This window comes from Centruroides sculpturatus, unplaced genomic scaffold, assembly GCF_000671375.1.
Source record: "Centruroides sculpturatus isolate CEXI.00-Female unplaced genomic scaffold, Cexi_2.0 scaffold790, whole genome shotgun sequence".
In the NCBI taxonomy this organism is placed as follows: Eukaryota; Metazoa; Arthropoda; class Arachnida; order Scorpiones; family Buthidae; genus Centruroides; species Centruroides sculpturatus.
In genome coordinates, this window is record NW_019385106.1 from 176,425 (window position 1) to 192,094 (window position 15,670).

At 31.3% G+C, this 15,670-nt stretch overlaps 1 protein-coding gene across 1 annotated transcript in view; it reads left to right on the top strand.

Moving 5' to 3' along the window:
- Window positions 1-15,670, top strand: part of LOC111634795 (multiple PDZ domain protein-like) — a 194,199-nt gene that overhangs the window by 168,781 nt on the left and 9,748 nt on the right. The window contains exon 20 of the mRNA XM_023379630.1: window positions 3,955-4,200. Coding sequence (XP_023235398.1) covers window positions 3,955-4,200 — 246 coding nt within the window. The remainder of the gene's footprint in view (window positions 1-3,954; window positions 4,201-15,670) is intronic.

Below are 15,670 nucleotides of genomic sequence, written 5' to 3' on the forward strand. Positions count from 1 at the left end.
TTACCAGTTCCATTTTGTATTTTTTTATACTCCATATGAAAAACATTCTTTTTTATATACAAAGGTATATTAGAGTTATATGTTTATTTTTATTAATTTCTTTACCAGTTCCATTTTGTATTTTTTTATACTCCATATGAAAAACATTCTTTTTTATATACAAAGGTATATTAGAGTTATATCTTATTGTAGTTTCAATTGAACATGGTTTTCTGAAAGGTTCAAATTCTAACTCTTTCTCTTTTCTTGTGATTATGACATCTAGATACTGTATACTATTGTCAACTGTATTTTCTTCTTCAATTGTAAATTGGATTTTTCTATTTATATTGTTTATTATTCTTTCTATTTCCTTAATTTTAACTTCTGCCTCATTGTATATAATTAAAACATCATCAACATATGTTTTGTAATATTTTATACCTGGTATATTTTTAATTTTTTTATCTATATCAATCATTATTATTTCTGCAAGCTTTGGTCCAATGACCGATCCCATACTAATTCCATCCTCCTGTGTATAATATTTTCTTTCTATCTCAAAATAATTACTCTTATAAGTAAATTTCAATAATTCTATAATGTCAAGTTCTACATTTATATTAATATTTTTGAGTTGGTTCTTGATTAATTCCCATTTTATTGATGGGTACATATCAGTCACATCTAGACTGGCTATTTTTGATGTATTTTCTATTAATTTATTAATAGAAAATTAATTTAATTTATAAATTACATAATTTATTCAATTACGTAATTATTTTTCTTGTTACTTTTAGTAATGTTGTTTTTTGCCAAAATGTAATATAATTACAACACAAGTATGCAGTTGAATCTAGTGTTTTCTGTACTGTACCTGATACCATATTGTTTGCAAGCTGGGAAAGCACATGGAAAGTTAGTAATTCAAACACAAATAATTATCGTATTTATTTTCAGGCACTTGGCAATTCTTATCATCAAGTTTTATTCAGTTGATGATTGGACCCTGGTGTCTGTAAATTGGGACACATGCTTCCCCCTTTGTCATCGAGTTGCCCTTTTCTTAATTTCTAAGAGAGCTCTAAGGTTTCATTTTATTTTTAAACTAGCAGACCCTGCCACGCGTTGTTGTGGGTCAAAATGTATCTATTATAAATGTATAATTTCCCCCATGGGGGAAATTTTTCGAAAAATTTCTTCTTAGTGTGCATTCTCTTGATGTACCCTATTAAAACGCAATCAAAAACACAAAAACCTGCATCTAAAATAGTATAATAGAAGCCAAGTTCTTCACAGTAAGCCTTAATCCTAACCATCTCCCTTCAGTGGGGGGAATTTCGACATGTATATTATATGAAAACATTTGCGTATTCGAATGCAGTGTTGTGTCAAAATTTCAAAGGAATCGGTAGGAACAAACGAACATTACATTTTTATTTATATAGATAGATAGAAGATGATCTGCTTTAGTTCATTTTCACAGAAAAGCATAATGCCTCACAGAAAAGCAAACTTAGGGTGTCGTACACGTAGCACCATCTGTTGGACATAAAAGCATTAATCTAGATTATATATTTTAATTTATATGAATGTTTAACGAAATAATATACAGTCTATGTCCACCCTGAGGTTCCATTCTAAATATTGGTGAAAGAATTTTTGAAATCGGATGAGTAGTTTCGGAGATTACCTGCTGCAAACAAACTTACATACATACTTACAAACATTACCTCTTTATAATATTAGTATAGATTAGTTACTCATTTTTATCACAGAAAACTTTTTTATTGGGTGACAAAATTTAAAATAAAAACATTTGTTATTAACTAAAAATTGTTCTAGTGGGTCGTGATTTTATTCAGTCAAGTATGGACGTATGAGGCTTTGGACAGATCTAAACCCTCACTGAAATTTGCATTAGAATAATTTTTTTAATGAAAAAAAGAAATAGAAGCTAGAAATAATTTTTTTGTATGAAAACGTGACACAAATTTATAAATAATAGAAGAATAGAAGTCCTAAGATTGACCATCTTTGGTTGGGGGATCAAATTAAACATTGATTTTGACTTCTCCTGATCTAAGCTGATATCTTGTTACACTTAGTAATGAGTGATCAACCTCTTGGAAAGTGAGAAAGGAAAAGCGATCAATCAGAATGGGCAATTGAGAAATTAATAAAAACCCGGAAATTCAAAGATGTAATGGCTTATTTTCCCAAAAGTTCCAAGTGTCAGACTGATTGTTGTGTGTGTATCTCATGCCCAACTTCATCTCCATCTGTCATCCTTGGATCAACTTCTTCCCATCACCAGAAGTCAACTGAATTGTCCCAGAGATGTCTAGGAAACTGTCATTTGTGAATCAGGGACACTCCATTTGGGATTATCTTGGAAAGGAGAGGAAGACCCAGAGGCCATTGCTGACTTACAACTTCAAAGATCGTGAAAATCTTGTAAGCTTCTTTTGTGTCAAATAAACAGTTTCTTGTGACCATATAGTCTGTCTCAGTGACCGCTCACTCACTTACCCTCTTAGCAACCCCTCAACTCTCTTGACATTCCCTCCAGCAATCTTACAGAGGTACCACTGTTTTTGATTAACATGATTTTGATGTATGAGCATCAAGGAATATATAATATATATATAAGAGCATTGTATGTACATTATCAAGAAGATACCTGTATTTATATGGGTATTTTCTTACATAATGTACGTACGATGCCCTTTTTTATAGCTTGTGCCACCTTTGTTTATAATCTCTGGGCACTGCTGATTGGATCTGTAATATCTATGTAGCTCTGCTAATTCCTTACTTGCTCTCTGCTGTGTCTGAATTAGTCAAATATCTGACCCAAGGCCAAAGTAATAAAGGAAAGTATTAGGAAGAGATGACAAATGATTGGAGAAAAACAGGAAAAAAGTAACATATGGAACAAATGGCAATACATAAAATTGACACAGCAGAACAAAACAAATTTATTTACTTTATGTATATTTGAGAAAATATTTTTCATGATTGATTAGAACTACTTTGCAGTTTTACATGTAACTCCCATATAACACGGCACTTCTATAGCACAGATTCACTCTAACACGGTTTGAGAATTGGTACCATCCCCCGTATAACATGGTACTTTTATAGCATGGATTCACTCTGATACGGTTCGTGAATTGGGTAAAACCCTCGTACAACAGGAAATGTAATAAATTTTTACATACTTAAGTAATAATAGTTCACGAAAATTATTATTTTCGTGAACTATTAGTACTTAAGTATGTAAATTTTCTCTTCTCGCCTTCTGTCGATACACGTGGTCCTTCTCGAAACTTGTTTCAATGTTGCCAGATCGCGACGCTTCTGCTTCTGATGTTGCCGAATGTTTTTCCCTTATTCCATACTTGCTTTATTCTTCATAAGTGCTTAGCACCATATAAGGAAATTTATAAAGACCTTTTAACTAGAAGCAAGCAATCTAAAATTACATACATTTTGCAAAAGGTAAAGCATGGATCTGAAGATAATGCAGAAAAATGCTCAGAGGATAAGGATAACTTGCCAAAAAGAAAACGCTCTCGGTTAATTAATAGTGTTTTTAGTGATGACGAAGAAAACATTGTTTAATTTATATTAATATGTATCACTTAAGAAAATTTTAATGAAGATATTTATCTTAATTATGAAAATATACTAGCATGTTTTTTAATTTTTGGAACCTAACCCTCCTTTTCGTATTAGCTGTTTGTTTCGTATAACACGGATTGGTATAACATGGCAATTTTTTGGAATGTAACTACCGTGTTATACGGGGATTACCTGTATATCTATTCTTAATTAATGAATTACTTCCATATTTAAGAATAAGAAATATTAAATTGTAATAACTTTTTAAATCTTTTAAATAGCATTAAAACAATTCTTTAATTAACATTTTGATTTTTAAAAATTAAAATTTGTGAAATTCAAATTTAGGAAACAATAAAAAAAAGTCCTGAACTTTATATTGAAGAAGAAAAAGAAGCATCACCAATTAATGAACCATTCATTGAATCATATTCAGTTATTCCAAATCCAGAGTTTTTGGCACCTAGACGACTGAGTGATAGAATAGAGATTTTAAGTACTTCAATTGAGGAATCAGAAGAAGAAGAAGAAGTGGAAGATGAGATAGATGACAGACAGATCCAAGGAAAAATATATAGCAAAGAAGGATTGGAGGTATGGTGATTCAAAATATGTTAACAAAATATATTTTAGACGCTAATCATTAATTTTTAAAATAATGTATTACTGAAATATACAAATAAATTTAATTTTAAGATTTTATATGCAATAGCTGATGGTAATATAGGTAATTGGAGCTGTAGCCCAGATCCCACAGCTTTTGAGGCCCTGTGTCAAAAAATTACTATTTAAAAAGTTGTATATTTAAAGTAAAAAAAACACAGCTTAAACCTTAGTAAATCCAGAACTAAAATTTAATTTAATATTGAAAATGTTCTGGCTGATGTTTTCAGTCAATACTGATCACCAGGTTGTTAATGTTCAATAAATAGAATGTGTCAAAGAACATGCTACAAAATTTAAAACTAACATATATCATTATATAATTGACAAAATACCATTAAAAAGTTTTTTTTTAACTTAGAGGCATTTTATTGACAATATAACATAGGTAAAATGAAGAAATTAGTAATTAAAACACATGTTTAAAATAGACGAACTGCTTAGAATAAAATTAACAGCATTGGATGATGCTTATTGTAAACATTGTTGCCAGGTATACAAAAGATTCTTTATCTCTTTGTAATTTATGTACTGGTACCTGCCCTTGCTTTCAGCTTTGTAAATCACCAATATTCTGAGTCAGTACACTGGGATTTTATGATTAGGGCGGCATTCTTCACTTTTACCCAGTATGTTGTTCTCAGATGTACATACAGACAGGGCAATGGTGAGTTTACTATGTTTTTTAAATCAGATCGATGTTCTAATAGCCTCTTACATAATTAACATTTGGTGAAACCAATGTACTCCAGTTCTGTACTTAATATATTAGAGAGGTTGCAGCTGACGTTTTCATTGCGAAAACGTGTATGTTGGACATTCAGTGCCTTCTTCCTGTAAGCCTAGAAGTTTGACAATGGCATTTGATACGTCGAGCATGATTCCACTGATGTTCCAAACGCTGTTGTCAAACTTCTAGGCTTACAGGAAGGCGGTTCTGAATGTTCGATGTACACATTTTCACAATGAAAACGTCGGCCGCAACCTCTCTATTATTCCTCAATGGAGTTCTGTATACCCAAGGTTCTTTTTGTTAATTGGCCATGTCATTTCCATTGTATAGCATTTTGTGAGAAACCGTGGGCCAAGGGTTAATCCCTTCTGACCACTTACTCGGCAACAGTCTGCAAGGACTGCTCACGTTGTTGTTCCGGATGGATTCTTAGCGAGTGGGGGGAGGGAAGCGAGCAAGCCAGCAGGTGTCCTTAGAAGAATGATAGACAGGTTTAACAAAATAACAAAGCATTTATTGGTTAACTAAATCTAGATTACACGAGGAGATAATAATGCTAAGGTTAAATGCAGTTATGCTGTACTATTTACACAAAATGAGCAACTAATCTCAAAACTATGTCACTTGCCTAACTCTAGGTCGAGAGAGAGAGAGAGAGATTTTACAAGTTCTAACTATCCCCTAAATAGAGAGGTTGCAGCCAAAGTTTTCAATGCGAAAACATGTACGTTGGACATTCAGTGCCACCTTCCTATAAGCCTAGAAGTTTGACGATCGTGTTTGAAATGTCAGTGGAATCATGCTTGACATTTCAAATTCAATTGTCAAACTTCTAGACTTATAGGAAGGCAGCACTGAACATTTGACGTACATGTTTTCACATTGAAAACTTCGGCCGCAACCTCTCTAATACCTCTTGGTGTAACGGAGAGTTGATATGGCAAACGTCATCTGTATGGAAGAGGTAGGAGTCCTCGGTATCTTCCAACTGGTGTCTTCTCCCTTTAGCTGGATCAGGTCGGGAGTCGAGGTGGCACTATCACCAATTATAACTTCCTATGACGAATCGCCCTGAGCTTCTGAGGGCTCGAGCTTTTATTCAATTGTCGTGGGAAAAGAGTCACATGATCATCAAATGTTGACAATAATGGTGCATAGTTGACACGTAGGTGTCAACTTTTCCATCTAATTGTTATCACGAATGGTGACCTCCGATCTAATTCTCACTAGGAGTGTTTTTTCTATCGGAGTTGTTTACATTTTTTTTTCTGACAACTGCATTAAATTTGTGGATTTCACAATTTCATATACACATGATGTGTTCATAAGCCAGTTTTATGGTCCTGTTGGCAGCTATTTCCTTGTATAGGCCATACAGGATATGGTTATATTGTAAAATTACTTGCACTGAGTTGGAGATTTTTGTTTGGCATATGCTGGAGCTCCTCTAAGAAGAAAGGTTTAGTTGAAATTTTTTTGATAACTATGAGCTATTGCAGTGTCTTATAAATGTTTCGACTCTTTCAATGTGTCTTCTATGCTTGCACAGTGGATAAATCCCTTCTACAGTGGAAAAAATCCAAAATAGTAAACAAATAGTATTTGACTATGACTCCAGATTGAATACAACTTACAAGATCATAACCAAACAATTAAATGCCAGTCTAGCCTATAAATGCAACCCAACTGTATACAAACTACTGAACAACAGTAAGGATAAGATCCATACCACTGTATGATAACAGATTTGATAGAGATCTAACATATATAGACTCAACAAACAGATCCTTGATGCAGACTCAAAGAGCACCAATACACTATTAGTAAAAACAAATATAGTACAGCTCTAGCACAATATGCAAGCAAGTAAGGGGTGTCTTCACAATGGACAGAAACAAAGCTTTTAAAATGTGCATTTGATAACCATAAACCAAGAACCATGGGGGTATTTGAAATATTTGCTGAACACTTAAAGGAAGCTGCATTAACAATAAAGAATCTATTTTCATATCCAAGGCATTGCAATCTATATTAGATAACCCCTTAAAAAATACAGCAACCAATAATACAGGCAATAATATAAATTTTAAAAATATATATTATAATTAATACAAAGTATTAAAACAGGCCAGGACAATAATTATGTTTATTTTGATTTCGATGAAACCGTGTTTTAATTTAATTTGCTTTATTCAGACACAATAATGTTACTTCTTTTAAACACTTGTTAGATTATCCATCACTTTATTTAGTTGGTCACGTTATTTTGTCTGAATAAAGCAAATTATATTTATATAAAAAAATATTACAATAATTTGAAGCACTAAATCTTCATTTTTAAGAAACACTTTGCCTATTGTTCTTCTTAATTGTAATATATTTTTAAGAAATAATTTATTATCTAGGAACTATATTTTAAAAGTTTTTACATACTGAGGGGGATGAGAAGCCTCAATGAAAAGGTTGACTCTGCTCCTAGAGACTGTTTGTTCCTGAACATATGAGGATAGAAGGAAAAGATTTTCTTCAAAATATTATAATAATTTTTATATAAAATATAAATTTACATTTTGCCAAATAATTTTAATTTTAATTTTTGCTTATATTATTTATTGGAGTCATTTTAATAATTTTATTCGTAATTATTTATTTAATTTGTTAAAACTTTGTTAATGTATTAATTTGAAAAACAATTATGTCAAAGAAAAATGGCATTATTTTAAACTTTGAACTACTATAGTGACATTTGTTATGGAATCTGCTTAATCTGACTCAGGCCCCTGAATGTGGCTGAAAACATTCATATTTTAAACAGTGAATTCTGGAAATTATGAGAAAGGTATACATTTTCTTGTTTTTTAGATAGTTCCAGCTTTAGGATTTAATAATAAACATCAGTTATTTACTATCATTACTTCTCTTCTGATTGAAAAGTAATCCAGTCTGTTTTTACAGTTGTCAACTTATATTAGAAAGGTTAACAGGTTAACAGTACATAAAATTTAACATAAACAAATTAACGTTGTAACATTTTAATTATTATTTAAAAGTTGCTAAAATATTTTCCATAGTATGGTACTGTATTATTGATTACAATTGATAAAAAATTAATTTTGTTTAATTCTGAAAAAATAAAGATATGATATGTCAAAAATATAACCTTAGTAATATGTCAGAAATATAAACTGTTCGAGAACTTTTGGCTAGATTCACAAAACTTTTAAATATTCAGAGAGTGAAAAGTTCGAAACTTTCAGAGAATAACTAAAGAAATTAACATGTAACTTTGAAAAATAAAAATAGATTAGGAGATTGAGCCTGAGAATTTTTTAACACATTGATTACTGCAAAATTTAGGCCAATATTTTCTAACAAAAAAAGAAATAAAAAAACAAAATAGATGTTCAAAGAAATTTCTGATAAGAAAACAGGTTATGTTCACTCTAAGCTTCAGTAGGAAGTTAATTCAACAATTTTTCTCTATTTTCAATGAAAAAAGTTAATCTTTATTATTCTTTTCTTCATTCAAATCAAAAGATAACCTAAAATTTTTCACGCTGGTAAAATCAGATGTTCCTGAAGTGCCATGTATCTTTGATACAACATACACTATTTTGCCAATGAGAAAAATTATAATATCACCGCGCATCTATGACTCACTGATGGAGCAGGTTGTATTGCACCCTAGTGCGTGTAATGAGGGCAGGATGTAACAGCGGCCATCACTTGAGTTGAGCAAGTTTTGTTGTGGGGCCAGCCTTGTCAGATTTGGCTACTTTTTTCAGTTTAGCTTAAAAGAAAACATATGGCACAGTGGCAAAAAATTGTCCATGTATTATAAACATATGCAAAGAATAAAAAGATAAATTTAACTACAGTAGAGCCTCAATTATCCGACTCAATTGGGGACTGGGGTTGGTCGGATAATTGAAAAGTCGGATAACCGAAAAGTATGAAAAAATCCATTATTAGTGTAGTATATTATTATATCCCATGTAATTAGTATATTAGTATATCGCTATTAACCTACTTCGCGTTGAATTTTCATCAATGTTAAGCCTAACAAAAATTTTTAAAAATAATAATCGTCGCTATTGTATTGTTAAAAATTAGAAAATTAAGCCTCGTTTAAATACTGGCTTACTTTCATGGTCGATCCAGTGTTGCCAGCTAAAACATGTAAAAATAATATTAAAGTAGCCAAGACATAGTCAAATATTGTAGCGCCCCATCACTAGCAGACATTTGAAATTTGCCGACTAGGATGGTCGGTTAACTGAGGTGTCGGTTAATTGGGGGTTGGATAATCGAGGCTTTACTGTATGTATTTTTACTTAACCTCCACTCAAAAATTACAAGTACTCTACAGTTGCACTAAATTAAGTTACTGCAGAACTGGTGGGCGGATAGAAAATTTTACTACCAACAAATATACAAAAGTGGGCAATAGGTATAAGAAGGTTGACTATCCCAGATTTAGACTCTTATTCCTCTGGCTAGATCATTTAATATAACCCAAGTAATTCATGCATGAATTATATGAGTCATACGGGTTCTTTATTTCAGTTCAGGTAATTTTAGAGATCTACAATAAATGAAATAACTTAATTGTATTCTGGCAGTTCTTTTCTGAGAAGGACTGGGAAAATGTAAATAAAGTATAGCAATGAATGCTGTCAAGAAGGAATGTAAAACATGAAAAAAAAAATTTATATATGATATAACAAGTGAAGTTGTTCTGTAATTTTAAAGCACTTTAGTTTTTATATGGAGTTTCTATCCATTGACTATTAACTTTCAAATGTTAACTTTTGTTTTGCTTATAACTATTTTCTTAATTTTTATATTTATATGAAATTTTTTTACTTTTTTTTATAACATACATTATACATTATACATTATACAACTTTTACTTTGAGTATCCTTTAATTTCTTTGTAATTTCTGTTTATTACATTTATTTGTAATAAATGTAATAAACAGAACTCTTTGTAAAAACTCTTTGTTCAGAACTTTTTGACCCATATTTACTTTAATGCTTAATAAGACAGATTGAACAAGTTATAACTATTTTGCAGGTTTGAGTTGACTAATATTTATGAATACTGGTATGTTGTAATACCTTCAGTATCAACCAAGAATAGTTGGTCAGGTAAACAGGTAATAACATCCATTTAGCCTCATTCATCTATTTGAAATGTGTAGGAAACTGTTCATAGATAAATCTAACTTTTGTGTTTATAACTCATGGTATTCACATCTACACTATGTGGACAAAAGTATTTGGACATTTTGATAAAAATGGAAAAGTGACAAAGAGTGCAAAAAGTTTCATTCTGCTTATTTTGTGATTAGATGGTCATTTGCATAACTTTGCACACTTCTGAAGGTTAATATTTGCTGAAATGCCATATGAAACGGAGCTCACTGACTTTCATTGTTACATGATTATTGGTTGCCATTGCAATATTCAGTCTGTATGTAGCATTTCCAGACTTCTGGAATTTCCAAAATTTACTGTAGCAGATATTGTATGCCATTGGAAAGAAACTGGAGCAAGTGGACCTGCACACTGAAGTAGATGGCCACAGAAACTTGCTGACCGTGGGAAGAGAACTTTAGTGTGAATTGTGAAGAAAAAGCGCATGTCAGCTACTGCTGACATTGCCAAGAACTTTCAGCAAGTACTGTTGTAGCAATCAGTGACAAAACTGTATGGCAAGAGTTGCACAGCTGTGATTATCACAGCAGATGTGCTGCTGACAAGCCCCAATTCTTTCAATCCAAAGCAAACTGGTGACCCAAATGGTGTAAACAACATGTTCCTGGACCACAGATGACTATAGGAAAATCATATGGAGTGAGAAATCATGCTACACACTTTACCAGCCAGATGGGCAAGTTTGGGTTTGGCACTTCCCTGGAAAATGTACTGTGACTGTCATGGCTGTGTTGTTTTCATAGTATGATGTGGAGGAGGATCAGCAATGATTTGGGGGTCTTTTTGCTGGCATGGACTAAGCCTTTGGTTCTGGTACCTACCACCATGAACATCAATGTTCATCAAGGCATTCTGGACTGCATGCAATATGGCAGTATTTCAGTACAAATCCCTGTGTGTTCTAGCAGAACTGAGTATCATGCCACACTTTACACTCTATCCAGGTATGGTTTCAAGAGTAGTAAGTCCAACTTATGGATTGGATGCTTTGAGTCCCAACCTAAACCCAATCGAACATTGTTGGGACAAACTGTAATGTCATATTAAATTTTGTCAAATATAGTCTTCTTCAACAGCTTGTTTGCTGTCATTTTGCAAGAAGAATGGAGAAATATTCCTACTAATACTTGAAGTGTGTAATGCCATTGCAGCTTGTATTTACATAGATTTGATATTCCAGAGAATTTGTAATGTAATGAATTTTTACTATTTTATCGTAAAATTGAAATCAGTTAATTTACTATAAATAGTATTTTTACCTTTCCTGAAAAGTTTGTTTTTTGGCATTTACAACATTATATCATTGCACACTTCACTTACTGAAACTTGGCAGAAAACCTCAGATGGTTGAGTAGTCATTAAGGCCAAAGATCTACCATGTACTAAATTCAGCATGTAAGTAGTACTTTTCTTTCTCTACAAGATTGTTCGAACAATTTTGTCCACCTAGTGTATATTTGTATCTATACCAACCTAACCTATACATTTACTCTGCAATAAATTCATGAAAACCAAAAAAATAAATTAAGCCCAAGACATACTTCTTTTCTTCTATATTGGAGATGAAATACTTTTTCAGTAGTGAAAGATTTGAAGACATCTTAAAAATTCGGGCTTTTAGTCTATCTATATTTTATTATTAATATTTGTTTCAGATAGCTAAAAAGTGGGCTAAACAAACCATGGTGGATATAATGAAAATTGTAAGAAAGAAAAGGGGGGTAATAAAATGTTTTAAGCCATTCTGATAATAATAATAATGCTCTGTAATACTCGATTAAAGCATACAAAGCTACATACATATACAATGAAAAATAGCATCTTTCTCTTCAATTTCTTATCTACATCTCAAGAAAGCATATGGGGATGAAATTGAGGACACTTTAAGATTAAAAAAGTGCACTTAAAATTTTATTTTTAATGATTTTTTCCTTCTAATATATATCAAAATTATGTAAATATATAAAGTACAGAACATATTTTATTTGGCCAAAAATCCAAAATATTTTAAAGTAAATATGAAAAACATAAGGGAGGCAATTATTCAGGCCTTTACCCTTTGTTGCTAACAAATTCTTTACCATAATATGGCAGAACACTTTGATTGGCTTCAAGCTCTTAATGGCAGTGTTTCTGCCAGTGTCTCTCCAGTTATAGCTCCATGGTAAATACAGCTAATAGTACAGAGTGCAACATAGGCAGACCAAGATAGCGACTGTGGCATAGACTCGTACAGTACATGTACTGTACGCATCTCTTAGTACTTTTTTATATTTTTTTATTTGTGGTTTTAGGCCATTTACTGCTCAGAGAGCACAAAAAGACCACTTGATTAGTACTTAACAAAGATATTGTTTGAATTGTTTACTGTGTCTCAAAACTGATGAATGTAACAATTTTTGTATCTTGAATTCACCACGTTTTCTTTCATAAAAACTTCCACAATAAATAAGTTATAGAATTCCTTAGAAGAGGAATTATTTTCATGTAAGATTTAAAATCTTTGTCTGTTACAAACATTGCTTAAGTTAATTGCTTTTTTGTAATAGAAGAAAAATAATAATTTGTAGGATATATTATAGAACAGCAAGTCCTCGCTTTTAACGTCTTTGAGGAGAGATACAAATACATTTGTAATCGTTTATAATAATTATTATTGAATGTTATAAACAACAAAATTGATACTGAGGAAATAAATACTGGAGGTTACAAACACGTTCCAATTAGAATAATATTAACCGAATTATATTTTGTTTACATCAATTAAACTATGGTAAAATTGGTTTTATTATACATCGTTTTGCTTAACATTGCATATTCCAGAAACGTATCGACGACGTTAAGTGAGGGCTTTATCATTACAAGACGATATTACTTGATTTATTTCAAACTTTGAAATATAACGCAATCTAAAATATTAAAAAAGAAAAAGATGAATTTTACCGATCCATTTTAGGTTTACGAGGACATAAAACTAATCGAAAGTAACGAAATGGCAGCTTTATTGCAATAGTATATGCTCTGCACGAAAGTATTAACTCTATTGGAGTTGCACAAAGACTATGATAGAAATACGTAAATTTAAGACGAAACGTTAAAAGTTCTTAGGTTTCAAAATAATGAAGTTTAAGTAAAGATATTTTCGAAACAATATTTGTTTTTATATTACAAATCTATAATTAACGAGAATTTCCCACAAATATCATATAAAGTGTATTTATTTTTTGAAAAAATTTAACGATAATTTCGAAAGATTGTAGTAACCTACTGTATTTGTAGTATTATCTATGTAGTTCCTTTTGATGCTAGAAACTGTAATTTTCTCATAATTTAAATTTTTATTTTTGTAAGATAACGTAATTTTTGTTCATAGAAAGTTAGTAAATTATCTTAACAGAATGTTTTTCTTGTTTAGGTGAAAATATGGTAGAAAGCATCGTTATATACAAGTACTGTATATTGTTGTATGTGAGTTTTGTCCTAATAAAACACAAACTTCCTTTGTTATACAAATATGAAAGGAAATACAGTAGAACCTCGATTATCCGGACTAATTGGGGATGAAGGTAGTCCGGATAATCGAAACAAATACTTTAATTTGTCTTTTAATAATAATACAACACGTTTTCTTTTCGATGACATATCGGTAATATTTAAAGTAAATACTGTATTTAAATCGATCAAATTTTCAAGAAACAAACGTTCGTATTGAATTTGGACTAATACTGACCAACGCTAACAGAGTACCTATTGTTTAAAAGGCCCTCTGGTGGCGCAAGCAGACGGATTTTATAAAATAAAAAGCAGTTGAAACTGCATTCTTATGAATAAAAATTTGACAAACTATTTATCGTTTTATGACAAGTAAAATTTTTTCGTCGCGTTCGCGGCTTTTAAGTAATGCATAAACCTTCGAGGCGCGAGGCCCTTCGGACCGCGAGGCATAGGCGGTGGCCCACGTCGTCCATGCCTTACGCCGCCCTTGGTCATAGAAATGATGTAATTTGAATATAAATTATTTATAAATACGTATGTCAAGTTATATTTTTATTACTACGTAAAATATATTTAAGAGTTTACGACCACTGTGCTGGGTGAGACGTTGTTGAAACAAAAAAAGTTATGCATTCCATCACGTACATAAACAGTGTCGTAATTCGCCAAGTGCAAATCAGCAAATTCGTAAAATTTTTGTTTATTTTGAACAATCCGGATAATCGAAAATCCGGATAATGGAGGTTCTACTGTAATTATTAATTTTATTATTGCCATTAGCATGATTTAGAGATAGTCTACTATCTGTTTACGAAACTTTTACGTCAGTTATGTTTCCGAAAACTGCAGCGAAAAGATGCAGTTTTCGGTGAAATACAGGATTTTTCGTGGATTGCACGAGTTGGGAGCTTGGGATTTTGTTCTTCGTTTGATCGTTTATGAATCAGATCAGTCTTACGAGACTGGTCATATGATTGTGATTGATGATTCGCGAAATAAATTTAATCCTTATCAACTTTCACAGATAGAAAAATTCGTTTTTCTAACGTTTTTCCATCAATTGATTATTAATTCTTTTAAGAAATTGAAATATAAAAATATTAAATGTAGTTTTTGTTGATTAAAACAATGGTTTTTTGTTTATGTACTCATGAAGGAGCTTATTTGATTTCATAGGAATTTATAATAATATAGAGGTAAAAATTAGATTATAGATCATATTAAGATTTAACTTGAAGAAAGACCTCATAAATAATGGCATATCTTTACATACAAGTAGTGCATACCATCCTCTCCCCATTGTGGTGAAATATTAACAGCTGTGATCTCTTTTATCTGTGGATTATCCGTGGTTCAAAAAACAATTTAGAAAAAATTAAATTCTTCTAATATTTTTTGAAATTTTGTAGTATTTAAGTAGTTTTATTTGATTTGGAGAAATTTGTTACAGTTGTTGCAGTGAAAACAATACCTTCGTAAAAGGTATAAAATAGTCATAAAGTTTCTATTTAATTTGATGATGGTTACATTATTCACGTTTTTCTATATTATAATTTTCAGCAGTTTTAAAATTTATATAAACTGTATATAACTATCAGTGCAAAAAAAAAACTTTCGAATCAACAACTGCATAAAATTAAACCGAATATTAATGAAAATCCATAGTTTTGATGACTAACATTTTTGTCGAGAAACTCTACCAAAAATCGCCATAATATGTTATAAATACATCAATATACACAGAAAACAGGCAAGTTACTGTAAAAAAAATTATAAGTTTATATGTACAGTAAGACTCCGCTTAACGCGGGGGATGCATTCCTAGACGACAAAGCGCTAAACGAGGTTATCTTAAAACAGAGTAAATAGGGATAGGAGAACACGTGACCAAAAATAAACAAATTTGACTTTAATTTTAAGTTATTTTTATATTAATTTGCATAATAATATATG